Here is a 12,862-nt window from a genome sequence, read left to right on the forward strand (position 1 = left end):
GTCTTTTGCCTAGGCACAGCTATCACTAAAAAAAATGTCCACAAATGACGGGGGTGCATATCCATAGAGTGCTTTGAAAGGCACCATACCAATGGACATGTGATAAGTGGTGTTGTAGCAGTATTCCCCCAAATGCAACCATTTGACCCACATCCAATATTGTGCTGACAAATAGTTCTGAAGGTACCTCTCCATCCATTTATTAACAATTTCTTGCCTGTCAATTTAGGGGTAATAGTTGATGCTTGGCGACAACTTGGTCCCTACCAATCTAAATAGTTATGTCAAAAAGGTGTTGAAAAATCGACTATCCCTAGCACTGACTATGTTTAGGGGCAACCTATGCAGGCAGAAAATATCCCTGAAGAATAAGTTTGCTACTTCTGTGGCCTAGTACTTAGTGGGAATGGCGAAGAAGTGTGTGTATTTTGTCAACTTGTCAACTACCACAAAAATACAATCCCTTCCATTTACTTTTGGAAGTCCAATGATGAAGTCCAAGGAAATGCTATCGCACTTTTGTTCAGATATCAACAAGGGTTCTAACAAGCCCGTCAGTAATGTATGTTCCGATAAGATTTGTTGGCACATTGCACATTCCTGCACATACTACCACACATCATTCTTAAGTCCTTTCCACGAGAACCTCTCCCTTATCTGTTTGTAGATTTTGAGAAATCCTAGGTGTCCGACAAATGGTGAGGTGTGCATTTCCTTCAAGATTTTTTGTTTCGGTGTGGATTTAGGTACCAAGTATATCATGTCCTTGTAGTAGATGATGTCATCAACTACCTTGTATTGATCATCTTAAATGTCGCCCTTCATTAGCTTACACGCAAAAGGGTTTTTGGAGTATTCCACCAACAAGTATGCCTCCCAATTAGTTGAAATCTAGGAGGATGAACAAATGGTCGACTTTTTTGACAGAGCATTTGCCATGACATTATTCTTTCCTTTCACATATCCAATATCAAAGTTGAAGGCTTGTATCTTACTTACCCATTTATGTTGTCTCTCATTCATATCCTTTTGTTCCAAGAAGTATCTCAGACAATTGCGATCAGTATGGACAACAAACTTTGTACCAACTAGATAATGTCAAAACTTGGTCAAGGTCTGCACAATGGCCTACATTTCTTTATCATACATGGAGTATAATCATTCACCTTACGTGAGCTTCCAATTCTCCAAAGCTATTGGGTGTCGATCTTGCATCAATATGACACCAATGCCCTCCCCGGAATCGTCACACTCCAAGATGAAGGGTTGAGTAAAGTCTCGTTGTGCAAGAACCAGACAAGTACTCATTGCATCCTTCAATTTATCAAAGGTGTATTGTGCCCTTTCACTCCACTAAAAAGAACCTTTCTTCGTTAGATATGTTAAAGGTGTGTTAAGCTAAGAGAAACCCTTTACAAATCTCATGTAGTAATTGCATAGTCCAAAGAATCCTCGCAACTCTGAGAGTGTTTTTCGCTGAGGCCAACCAAGAATAGCCTGGATCTTTTCTTGTTGAACTTGTACTCTGTATCTACTGACAACATGTCCTAGGTATAATATTTCGTCATCCTAAATTCACACTTGGATCTCTTGGTGAACAAAGACTAGGTCTTCGTGATCTTGAGGACTTCATCCAAATGCCTCAAACGCCCCTCCCATGTTTTACCATAACTAAGAATGTCATCAAAAAATACCAACAAGAACTTACACAATTATTTATTGAAGATGCAATTCATGTAGGACTGAAATGTAGCAGGTGCATTCATTAACCCAAACAGCATGACCAAAAACTCATAATGTTTGTAGTGAAACCGAAAAGTTGTTTCTCCACATCTTGCACCCACATGCAGATCTGATGATATCTAAAACAGAGATCTATTTTAGAAAAAAAATCAGGCCATGCAACTCATTAAGCAGTTCATCGATCCTGAGAATAGGGTATCTATTTTTTATTGTCTTCTCATTCAACGCATGGAAATCCACACACGTGTAACATCCAATCCTTCTTTTTCACAAGTACCACTGATGATGCAAAGGGACTAGAGATGGGTTGGATCCAGCCTTTATATGGTAGCTTCTGAATTATCTTTTCAATCTCATATTTAAATTTCTTAGGGTGACAGTACAGCATGGTGATGAGTGGTTTGGCACTAGCTTCTAGTTCGATGGTATGCTCAAAACCCCAGTGGGGAGGGGTGCCCGGTGGAATGTTAGCAAAAACCCCATTGTACTAATCCAAAACAGCATGGCCATGCAATGGCCATGTCAAAAGATGGTCTCCATCTATTGTACGGATACCTCCTTAGGCCCCTCATTTTCCATCCCTCTCAGGACAACCTTCTTCCCATCAACAACAAAAGAGAAATCCATCTGCTTGAAGCTCTGTGTGTATTTGTCCAATGATTTCATCCATTGGATGCCTAGAATGACCTCCATATCATCCAGATTCACTATAAAGAAATCCCCTTTCACCATGTGGTTTCCCATGGTGATTCTTAGTTGGGGAACTAGGTACGTACATTGTAAGAGTGTTCCTCCAACAACCTTGACTTGGAAACCTATGTGTGCCTCTGTAGGTAAACCACTTCTCTTGACAAGTAATGAGTTAATGAAATTTAGTGTGGCTTCACAATCTAGCATTATTATGGCCCTTTGTCCCTGAAGGGTTTCCTGTACCCTGAAAATTGTACACCTTGGGATGCCTATGAGAGCGATGGTACCCCTACGTCGTACGAGTGTGGCTATCCTCTGTGTACGGTTTAAGCTAACCTCTTGTCTGTTGTCCCCTTCGGGTGTTGAATCCTCTGGTTCTTCCTTACTATCCAACATGAGCTCAATGTAGTGTGTTTTTCCTTTCCCTAGACATTTGTGCCCTAGTTCCACAGCTTTTTACAGTTAAAACATAATTTTCTCCTCCTAAGTTTTTGTCTGGTAACTTCATCTAGTTTAGGATTCTTTGGTAGGGTTTTGTTGTCTTTTCCCTTTGGAACCAACGGTCGTTTGGTGCGTGAATAACCACAACAAGATGAGGCTAATGAGAATGCTATACTTCAAGCCTTCTATATAGCTTCCTAGAGGATGACAAGATTGAAACCTTTTACCCATCCTTTCAACAATTCTTTTATGCCATCCATGAATAGCACATTCTTCATCTCTCTGATATGTCTGTAACTGGTACAAAGAGTCTTTGAAACTTTGTGATGTAGATGTCCACCGACCCAGTTTGCGTTAGCTATGCCAATTTTGTAAAGTTGAGTTCTGGATATTTGTCATTGAACCGATCTGTCAATTTTTTTTGTAAACTCAGCATAAGTGTTCACTTGGTCATGTCCGAGAGTAACCATGTCAAAATGCCATCATTCCTGTGCCACTCCCTCCAGATGGAGTGTGGCAAAATTTATTGCTTCCTCTTCTCGCATCAGGTTAAGTTGGAAGTAGGTGTTTGCATTCATTACCCATGTTTGTTCAGATATTAATCGAGATCCATCAAATGGCAACAAATTCAACTTGTATAATATTATTTAGGGATCAACATTAAAATACCCATGATTGCCACCACTTGAGTATCTCATTCTCAATTCCGCATAATCTTTGTATGATATATCCCCTTCCATATTTGCATTCCTCTAATCTTCCTGCAACTGTTCCTGCACTTCCTCAAAGGTTGGTTCCCTTCTTCTATAAGATACCTCCATTCGTGGAGGGAAAGTTGGCGTGGAAGGTCGAGAAGGTGTTGGATGAGGATTTGCCTTTTCGATAATTGAGTCATCGTTGTGACCATATGTTTGGCTAGTTCTCGTAATGTTTCCTCCATAAGTCATTGAGTCATTAGTCTGTGCCTAATTCTTGAGAGCTCCCATAGTAACACCATGACTTTGTCAAGAGTGGGTTCTCGTAAATCTCCCATTCTATCAACTAAGTGGGACCATCTTCATTTTTGGCTATAAACTTTCATTCATTGTCCATAGGCTAACAAGATCACTGGTTTTGATACCACTGTAAAAGCTCGGATCTACCCAGGAGTCGAATGCAAGATCTAGAGGTGAAAATTTCAAATGTCCATATATCTATTTGTGTTTGTCACATAGTGGAGACAATGCAAATGGGTTCATATGCAGTCAAAGTGCCAAGTGAAACAACCCTTACAATAGAGGGAGATCAATCTTTACGATGGTGTGGATGGTCAAGTCGTAGAGTGCATGTGTGTTAGCCGTACGAAATGTAATGGAATGGCAGCCCGCATGGATAGCAATGTTGGTTGTATTGTGAGTAGACAGAGTGTACGACACATCTGGGGAATTCATAAGGTGTGAATGTTGAATGTCTTTGGCGTATGGTGAGAGTAAGTACAGTACAGTGCAGCAGGAAGCCATACGTTGCAATAGGTCGTACAATACAGTATGTTCTACAAGAAATTGATTGTGACAAGCTATGTTCCTTTACGTCAACGAATTCACCAAAACCCACTTTAGATACAAATATTTAATGAATTGAACGTCTAAGTCCAATGTGATTCCACTAACATAAATACGGACAAGATTGATTTAGATTAACCAGTTACCATCGATCAGTAAATATAGTTGCAAACAATGATGGTACTCAAACTCGTCAAATCTGAGCAAAGTAAACCAGGCAAAATAGGGCAGGGATAAAACTTACTGAAACTACGACAAACCAAGTACAGAAGGTCTTGCACTTCTGAAATAGCGCACCAACAGAACCCAAATGGTTCGCAATACAAAACAACAAATCAAGTCGCATGCCCAAACAAAACAACCCGTCGAACATATATATTATGTCAAGGTAGAAACCAAGTGTCAATACAAGACACAGCAAACACCTACGAAATAATTAAAATAGAAATGGGTCCGAGATATACTAAATCAATTAGTCCCATAAACAAAGTTTTGATATCTTATTTATTTTACGACAGGGAAATTATAGAAATATGGATTTTCCACACACAGGGAAATTTTTGGAAACATCCAAAGCTTAGTTGTGTTTTTTGGATTTTATCCACACTAAGTTTCATAGCCCTCTAGACTTGGGCGAACTTTATATAGAATTGTGGAATTTCCTAACACTCGAATAACCTTTCCATGCTTTCACTAGTACTTCTTTAGGGATTAACAAGCCTTTGACAATTTCCTTACCTTTCAAGACCTATCTCACCAATGCAGACTTTGCTTGCTCTTCTGGATTTTACCATGCCTTGGACAAGTTTCTCAACTTCTCATAATGAACTCTTCATTGGTTTGAGGATTTCCCAACATCTTGGAGTGGGCTTTGTATGCATTCAAGGATTCTTTAAACACTTACCCAAATTTCCTCCTAGCCTTGGAAAAATTCTCATAGAGGAATTTCCAAGCATGGGTGGCAACAAACTTCATCATGAGTTTCGGGGTTTTCCTTGCTAGACAAGGCAAACGTTGTATAGAAATGGGAATTTTCACGCCCCCTTTGGCAGACTTGGCTTGGAGACAGGATTTTTCATTAAATCTTGGACGTACTACATTTGGCATTGAGACTTTTTCATACTTTTAGCATTTGGCAAATTTTTACAACTTTCCACACTTTTTCATAATATACCAAACGTATTTGGAGTTGAAAACAAGAATTTTAAACTCGGGCAATTTCCCCCTTCTCGTAATTTTTTGCCTACTAAAAATAGAAATTATGAAAAAAGACAAAAAGTCAGGCAAAACAAAAGTAAACCTCATATGGCCTATACATGCCAGAAATGAAACTTTCTATAAAGAAAAAAATGCAGAAAACATAATTTATCCTAAAGAGGGAATTGTCAAAATCGACCTCAAGCAATTGTGATCTTCATTTGTTGGCCTCTCTAAACACTTTTGTAGCATCAGAATACACATTTTGTCATGCTTTCTTCTTTTTGCTTTTTTATTAGTCTTGAACTTGGCAAACTTAAACTTGAAAACCTTAAACTCTTCAGACTCTATGAACTTTCACTAACAAAAGACTGGAGATTGAAGCAAAGACACTAAAACCTAAAACTTCAAAAAGCGAAAAACTAGGGGTTCGCATGTACAATGGGGCAATGTCTGAAAATGTCACAATAGGTTCATCATTCTTGATCAGCCCATGGTAGTATTTGCACATTATTAATTCTTTGTTTCGAGCACTTTTGTTATAGAGTCAAGATACTTTGACATTTTAAATAGGTCTTCGTTTTGACAAGTTTTAACATTGTTAATTAACTAGTTCTTCACTTTGACAAGTTTTTAACTTGATCCTACCTTAGCACTATTCACCTTAAATAGAAAAATATAGGAACTTGTTGTGTCATTTCATACTTGCACCATACATTTTATTTACTAGGCCTATGTTATTTTGTATTGATGTTAAAACTTAAACCACCATTTAGAATGAAACAATTAAAATGAAACTTTTGAGATTATCAAAAGACATTCTTGAATCCAAAGTCCAAACATACACACAATGATACAAATTACCTCTTTTAAATTGAAAATCATAATATATAGTCAATGTTGTCTATTTGACATGAGTTTCTTGTTATAATTCCTCAACTTTTAAAAGACTTTGAATTGGAAAAAATCAACGTCACAACATATAGTCAATATTGTTGGAAGATGGATTGAACGTACAATGGCACTCCAAAGCTGCTTGTAGACTTCCAATGCTAGGGTTTCAGGGACAACAAAGGGTAATTTGTTGGGCTCCAATGGCCTCAATAGGTATGTGCAAGTTTCCATCAGTGCCCAATACGCAGTTAAGGAGCAAATGGAGGCTTGGATATCGTTGAAGGTGTGTTTGAATGAACTAAGGTCTATATTTTTTAATAGAGAGTCCTCACGCATGGGCAGAGTGCGGCAAAATGATAATAGAAGGTGGCCTGAAGGGCACAACCTGGTTGCGGATGGTAGCGACCAGTGTGGTGTTACAAATAGCAGTGACCCGCAATATTTTACTGCAAGCTTTCATCCTCCTAAAGGTGGTGCGAGGAGGAATATAAACACGCGGAATGCAACGACAGGGCATGGACATTCCTTGCAGGGGCAGAATGGTTTCAGCAAGGTGAAGCCAAATCAAGACAAGGGAAGGTGCATGGCGGAACCTATTGGATAGCGAGCGCATACGAGTGCATGGGCAAGGCATTGCATTATACCCCTCATCGAAGGCTGTCACAGTTGCAATCAGTGCGGAGGTAGAGAATGAGATTGCCCACAATCTGTCTTTTTCCGAGTTGGGGGTTATTGGTCATTTCCATGGCTTTTGATCGAGCTTGCAAGCTCTTCATTCCTAGATTTCACAGCATTGGAAGCGCATTCTGGATGGAGATGTCCAGATTTACCCAGCAGCTAAAGGTTTTTTCATTGTTGTTTCTGAAAAAGTTCAGGATAAAAATAGGTTTCTGTGGGAACATTTTTGGCATTGGGAAGATAAGTTTTCATTGATGTTGAAGCCATGTTACCCGGATTTTTGTCCAACAACTAAAAAACTTTGATAGGGTTCCACTTCAGCTAAGGCTTCTGAATCTGCCCTTTCATCTCTGGTTTGATTCTATGTTGGAGGCTATTGGTAATACTTTATGTGCATTTCTGATGATCGACGATAACTCTTTAAGTCTTCTTCATTCTACCTTCGCCTAAATACTAGTTGAAATGGATTTTGCAGAGAATTTTCCAGCTGAAATCACAATAAATCCTCAAAGGGTTTTTGAACTCAATCAGCAGATTATGAAGGGATTCCCTTCAAATACAAAAGATGCTTTCAAACAGGTTATGTGGCTGTAGAATGTGTACAAGGGAGAATCATTAAGTCCCCTACAGGGTGGAAGGATGTATCGACCCAACGTTATTCAATAGAGAAGAAAGGTGAGAAGCATCGTATTTTATCTCAGGTTATGGCTACAGAGGGTGGTAGCGAGGTGCCTCCTGCGAAGGATCTTTCTTCACCAAAGTTGAAGGATAATGATAATAAGAATGGCAACGTTGGGAGGTTACTCAAGTGGAGATGGAGACACTGGTGGAAGGGAAAAATCTAGAATGATGGAACACAAAGTACTGGACAAACTAATACAGGAAGAACATTTGATGGATGAGGCAAAATCAGGGGCAGAGGAATGTGGGATTGACCCTGATGAGCTTTCAGTACTGAGACAGGCTGCAGTTGATAGACTGGAAGAAGGATGGAGGGTGGTCAAGGAAGAAGAATAGGCTTCCAAGGAAACTAGGAATGGTTCTCAGATCTCATAATAAAGAGGGGGGCTGCTGAGGGTATTGTCTTTCCTCAGGTTTTCGGACTATTGGATTTATGTTGTGCTACTAGGTTGTTTGTTTGGATTGTGGAACCCTTGTTTCTACACTTGTTTAGAGGGCAAGCTCCTCTCGACTTTATTTAATAAATAAATCTCTATTAGCAACCAAAATCCAAAAATATTGTTGGGAGATAGATCCCAAATAACAAAGTAGGGTTGAAAAGCAACTATAAATATGCTGAGAAAAGTATATTTTACTTTTAAAATTCCTAGATGCTAGCAACTAAATTAAGGCTCGCACAAGTTTATAGCCAAATGCAAACATAAGAATTTCTCAAAATTCGCACATCAAATAATGCACTCGTTAGCATTTCAAAAAAATCAACTTCAAATAATGCCGAATTGCTTTTAACATTGACTATATACCTAACTACTAGGCAAAGAACTAAATTCACAGCATAAACTATTCCCAAAAAATGTGTTTTGCTTGTTGAAGTCCAAATGCTAAATTATGTTTCTTTAAGGTTTTATATCATCAAGCTCTAGATTGCCATTTGACAATTGGTTGTGTATTTTTGTTTTTTGTCTACAAAAAAAATGCTATAGAAACCTCTAAGCTTCAGAACAGATTAGAGTATTAAGAAAAGTAATTACCCAAAGAATGATTGCCAAGATATAAACAAAGGAGCTAAAGTCTCCTTGACAACTAAGAAAATGGATTTTTGTGTTACTTCCCTACTCAACAAGCTCTACAAGCCTTATATCTCCTACTAGATCTCAAATCCAAGGAAGAAAAGAAAGCTTGAGATGCCAATCACACTAATACCAAATAATACTAATAGCATATGAATTCTTTGCAGCCACTACATGCTCTTGAACCTCTCCAGTGTCAACAGGTCGATACAAACCATGCTCTTGTATTCTAAATGCAATAGTTTTCTTGGGCTCCCTATTAACAATATGGAGCTTATGCATGCTGAAAATGACAACCAATTTGTGACAATGGTGCATAATCTGACTCACTAGAGTATATTGAGTTCCATTCGTAGAACATAATATAAATTAAGGAAAATAAAAGATTTCCTTCCAGAGAATATTCGGTCATTGTCTCCACTGACCAATCGAAAATCACTAAACCTAAGCAAGACATATACTCAACGAACTAATCCTTCATATATAAAAATTTGTCTAGATGCTCCAAAATCAATGTACAGTGCACAAGGCTTATTAGAGTCATCTGCTTATTATTAGTCTACAAAAGCGTAGAAAGCTAACTCATCAAAATTCTCTATGACACAAGCTTTTGGTGAGGCCATGCCTACCTAGGATTTTTTCAACTGCCAACCTCTTTTGCAATGCTTCTTCATGTGGCCAAGTTCACCATACTAGTGAGATGTGATAATCTTCAAATTCTTTGAAATATCTACATTTTGTGCTGACAATTCTTTAGAGGTAGCTTGCCTTTGCCCTTGTCCTTGGTTGCACAAGCGAATCCCGTACTCATTGAATCACTATTGTTACCAAATCGCTCCTTCCATCCATCTAGCTGCAAGAACCTGTTGCACAAAACTGCAAGCCAACACTAGTAGACATGGTGTTGATTGTTTCTATGAAATACTTATAAGACCATGGTAAGCTTTCAAGCATTATGACCACCATGTCATCTTCTGCAATCATGTAACCAATAGCCACTGATTGATCATGAATGTCTTTGATCTTTGTCAAATGATCCTGCAACGACATCTTATCATCCATCATAATCAAGAATGTCATACTCTTCAAGAAGAATGCCCTCCCTTTATCTAACACCTAACACAGATCTCAAAGGAGTTTCCAAATCTCCAAAACAAGATTTCCAAGAAGGAATCTCCAGATTCATTTTGTCAGTAACAATTTAATACTCATATATTCACAATTACAGTCTTGAACATTTTCCTTTCTTTACCCGCAATCATTGGCCAGGCTTCTATGTCAAGGACAATCCAATCAGGAAAACATTATTTGAAGATGTTAAGCATCCTCTATCTCCAAGTGCTGTAATATTTCCAAGGAACCTCTCACTACCTCCCAACACGATGTTGGTCAATGGAGCCATCATTCTCATACTCCAAAAAAAATAAAAACCAAGACTTCGCAGGATAAAGTTTGGAAAAAAGTTATCTAAAAACCCAACAGCAAGGTAAAACCCATGATTTTATCAAAAAATCTTTGAAGAGATCTAGAAATAAGCAACCCAAAAGCCCGATGTACTAGCCATAAAAAATGACCATGACTTTTCAAAAAAATCGTCAAAAATTGATAGAAATTAATCACCAAACCCTACCTACTGATAAGACCCACTTTTTAAAAAAAAAACAATCAAAAGAATACAACTGAAACACCACAATTTCCTAGAAAAATCATATAAAACCCTTAGCCGACACCAAAGCAAAGAAAATCATCTCAGAAAGAGACATGAAATTGTCTAAAATTCATCAAAAAACTGCCTCCAAATCCCATAGCCTGTCGCAACCCAAAAAACCTTCACAACCTAAAAACAGTAGCAAAACATCAGGATTGTTGATGGAAAACCCGTCGAAATGCCTCTAAACTGGTCACGCACCAAAAAGTCTTCGAATGCAGCCTAGGAACAACAAAAACCACATTTTTTTGAAGATCAGCCAAAATTACCTACAACGAATTTGCCCATGATTTGCACACCAACTGTGCAAAAATACTATAGAAATCAACAAACTTGTAGAAATCTTGGCAAAAAACCCAGTGATTTCTGAAAAGACAAAGAAACACAATTTGTTTCAACGAGTAAATATATTTTTTTATATGGCCACTAAATGTTTTTGGAAATCCTTGAAATTTTTACAAGAGACAGGCCCTCCAATTCTATAAAAAAAATCTGACAAACAATTTTCAAGAAAAAATCCCATGAATTTTCCTTGGCTGATCCTTAGGAAATCCTTTTGGTAAATCATTATCTCTATTGTAGACACAAACTCACATTCTCCAATCTTGAGGCACTCAAAACCAGAGCTCTGATACCATATTAAGAAAAATGACGACATAAAGAATAATTACCAACATATTTGATATCAACAAAGGAGCTAAAGTCTCTTTAAATAAGAGTTGCAAACAATCAGTCCGATAAGGATAAGATCAACAACTAAGAAAGGCATATGACTACTAGAAGAATAAAGAATATTCCTTAAGTCTATCTTAACAACTTAATTGACCATTATCACTAAATATTATAATATTATTTTAATATAAAGAAATTAAAGAATGTTGCATGGGTAACAGAAAAATCAAGTTATTCATTTATGTTTAATTAAACGAACAATTCATCCAGAATCATGGCTCCACATACATAGCAATGAACTACCAGTACTAGATCCTACAAATACACAGTATAAAGGCATTAAGCCAAGGTTCAAAGTGAATTGCAACATTCTCTATGTAGAAGATCTCACTACCTGACGATGAATGATGAGTTAAATTCGATTTCTCTTTCAATGGAGGCTTTTCTACATAGTCCTCTCTTATTTCCATCACACCTGCCTGCCACAAAGATCACAATTTTAGGCGGGGGGGAGCAAAGAGCAATCACTAGACAAACTCAACAAGAATCGCAATATTTAAAAACTTCGATAGAAAACAAGAATAATGCTGATGTAAAAAGGAAGGTGCTCCTCTAAAGATAGCGAGGAGGATGAAAAATTAGGCTGCATGACAGCTCTTGGAGCTTCATCTCTTCCTACGATTGAATTTGGTTAATATATTGTCTTATTGGTTCTTAGATTATTTCTCCCTCTTCTTTATTTTGCCTTATCTTGTTATCATATGTGTTTTTTCCTTTAAATTTATATTTAATCATGATCATTGGACTATTTGCTCTCTACAAGGACATTGATCTGTCACATACATTAGCAGTGTTTGCTTCAAGAATTGTGTGTTTATTAATTCTATTTACCCCTTACGTAAGATCATCCCTCGGAATCATTAACTACGAGTTAAATCATTTTTTGGGTGGCTGATATGAATCTGCTCCACCATTAATGGCATACAGAAGAGTGGCCAAATCTGCAGTTAACAATGGCAGTGAAAGGAGGAATAATATACTGGGCTAGCTTACAATGGTAAGAAAAACAGTGATTAGGCATACTCTACAAGCAAAGAGGAATACTGTGGTTCCCGAAACAGCCTCTTTTGGAACTCATCTTTGTTGTGGAGGCCACATCAACGGCCTCATCAAAGGCAAAGATCCATACTGCAGAGGAGATGTGCAAGGTAATGTATGTCCTGATCATCAAATGCTTGTTGTTACCACTATGAGGAAATAGAAGAAGTGATTAGAATGGAGGAAGAAAAGTTAAATAGTATTGCTATCATTTTGGCCACCTTAATAGAAATGTAAGCCAAAGCGTACATTGCACAGCTGAACCCAGCCATAACAAACCTAGGAATAAAAAACGTCAATGAACAGACAAAACAAAATCTGAATCAGAAGCATACATCAAATTAGCAAATGGTTTCTTTGTTCCATGATAACTATCTATCCTGTCAGCCTCTTCTTTTAACCCTATTCACCTTCCTCGCTCCTGAAAACAAACAAGAGAAGAAAACTTA

The 12,862-nt window shown here is 37.8% G+C and overlaps 1 protein-coding gene across 4 annotated transcripts in view; it reads right to left on the reverse strand.

The window, feature by feature from the left end:
• The window catches only part of LOC149529388 (uncharacterized), a 102,394-nt gene that overhangs the window by 69,735 nt on the left and 19,797 nt on the right, over positions 1–12,862 (reverse strand). For all 4 annotated transcript variants that reach the window (XM_089810082.1, XM_089810081.1, XM_089810083.1 and 1 more), the window contains one exon: positions 11,710–11,794. In XM_089810082.1, the coding sequence (XP_089666208.1) occupies positions 11,710–11,794 (85 nt within the window). The remainder of the gene's footprint in view (positions 1–11,709; positions 11,795–12,862) is intronic.

Source organism: Cupressus sempervirens, chromosome 11 (assembly GCF_028749045.1).
Source record: "Cupressus sempervirens isolate cs-2001-9-10 chromosome 11, ASM2874904v1, whole genome shotgun sequence".
Classification (NCBI taxonomy): domain Eukaryota; kingdom Viridiplantae; phylum Streptophyta; class Pinopsida; order Cupressales; family Cupressaceae; genus Cupressus; species Cupressus sempervirens.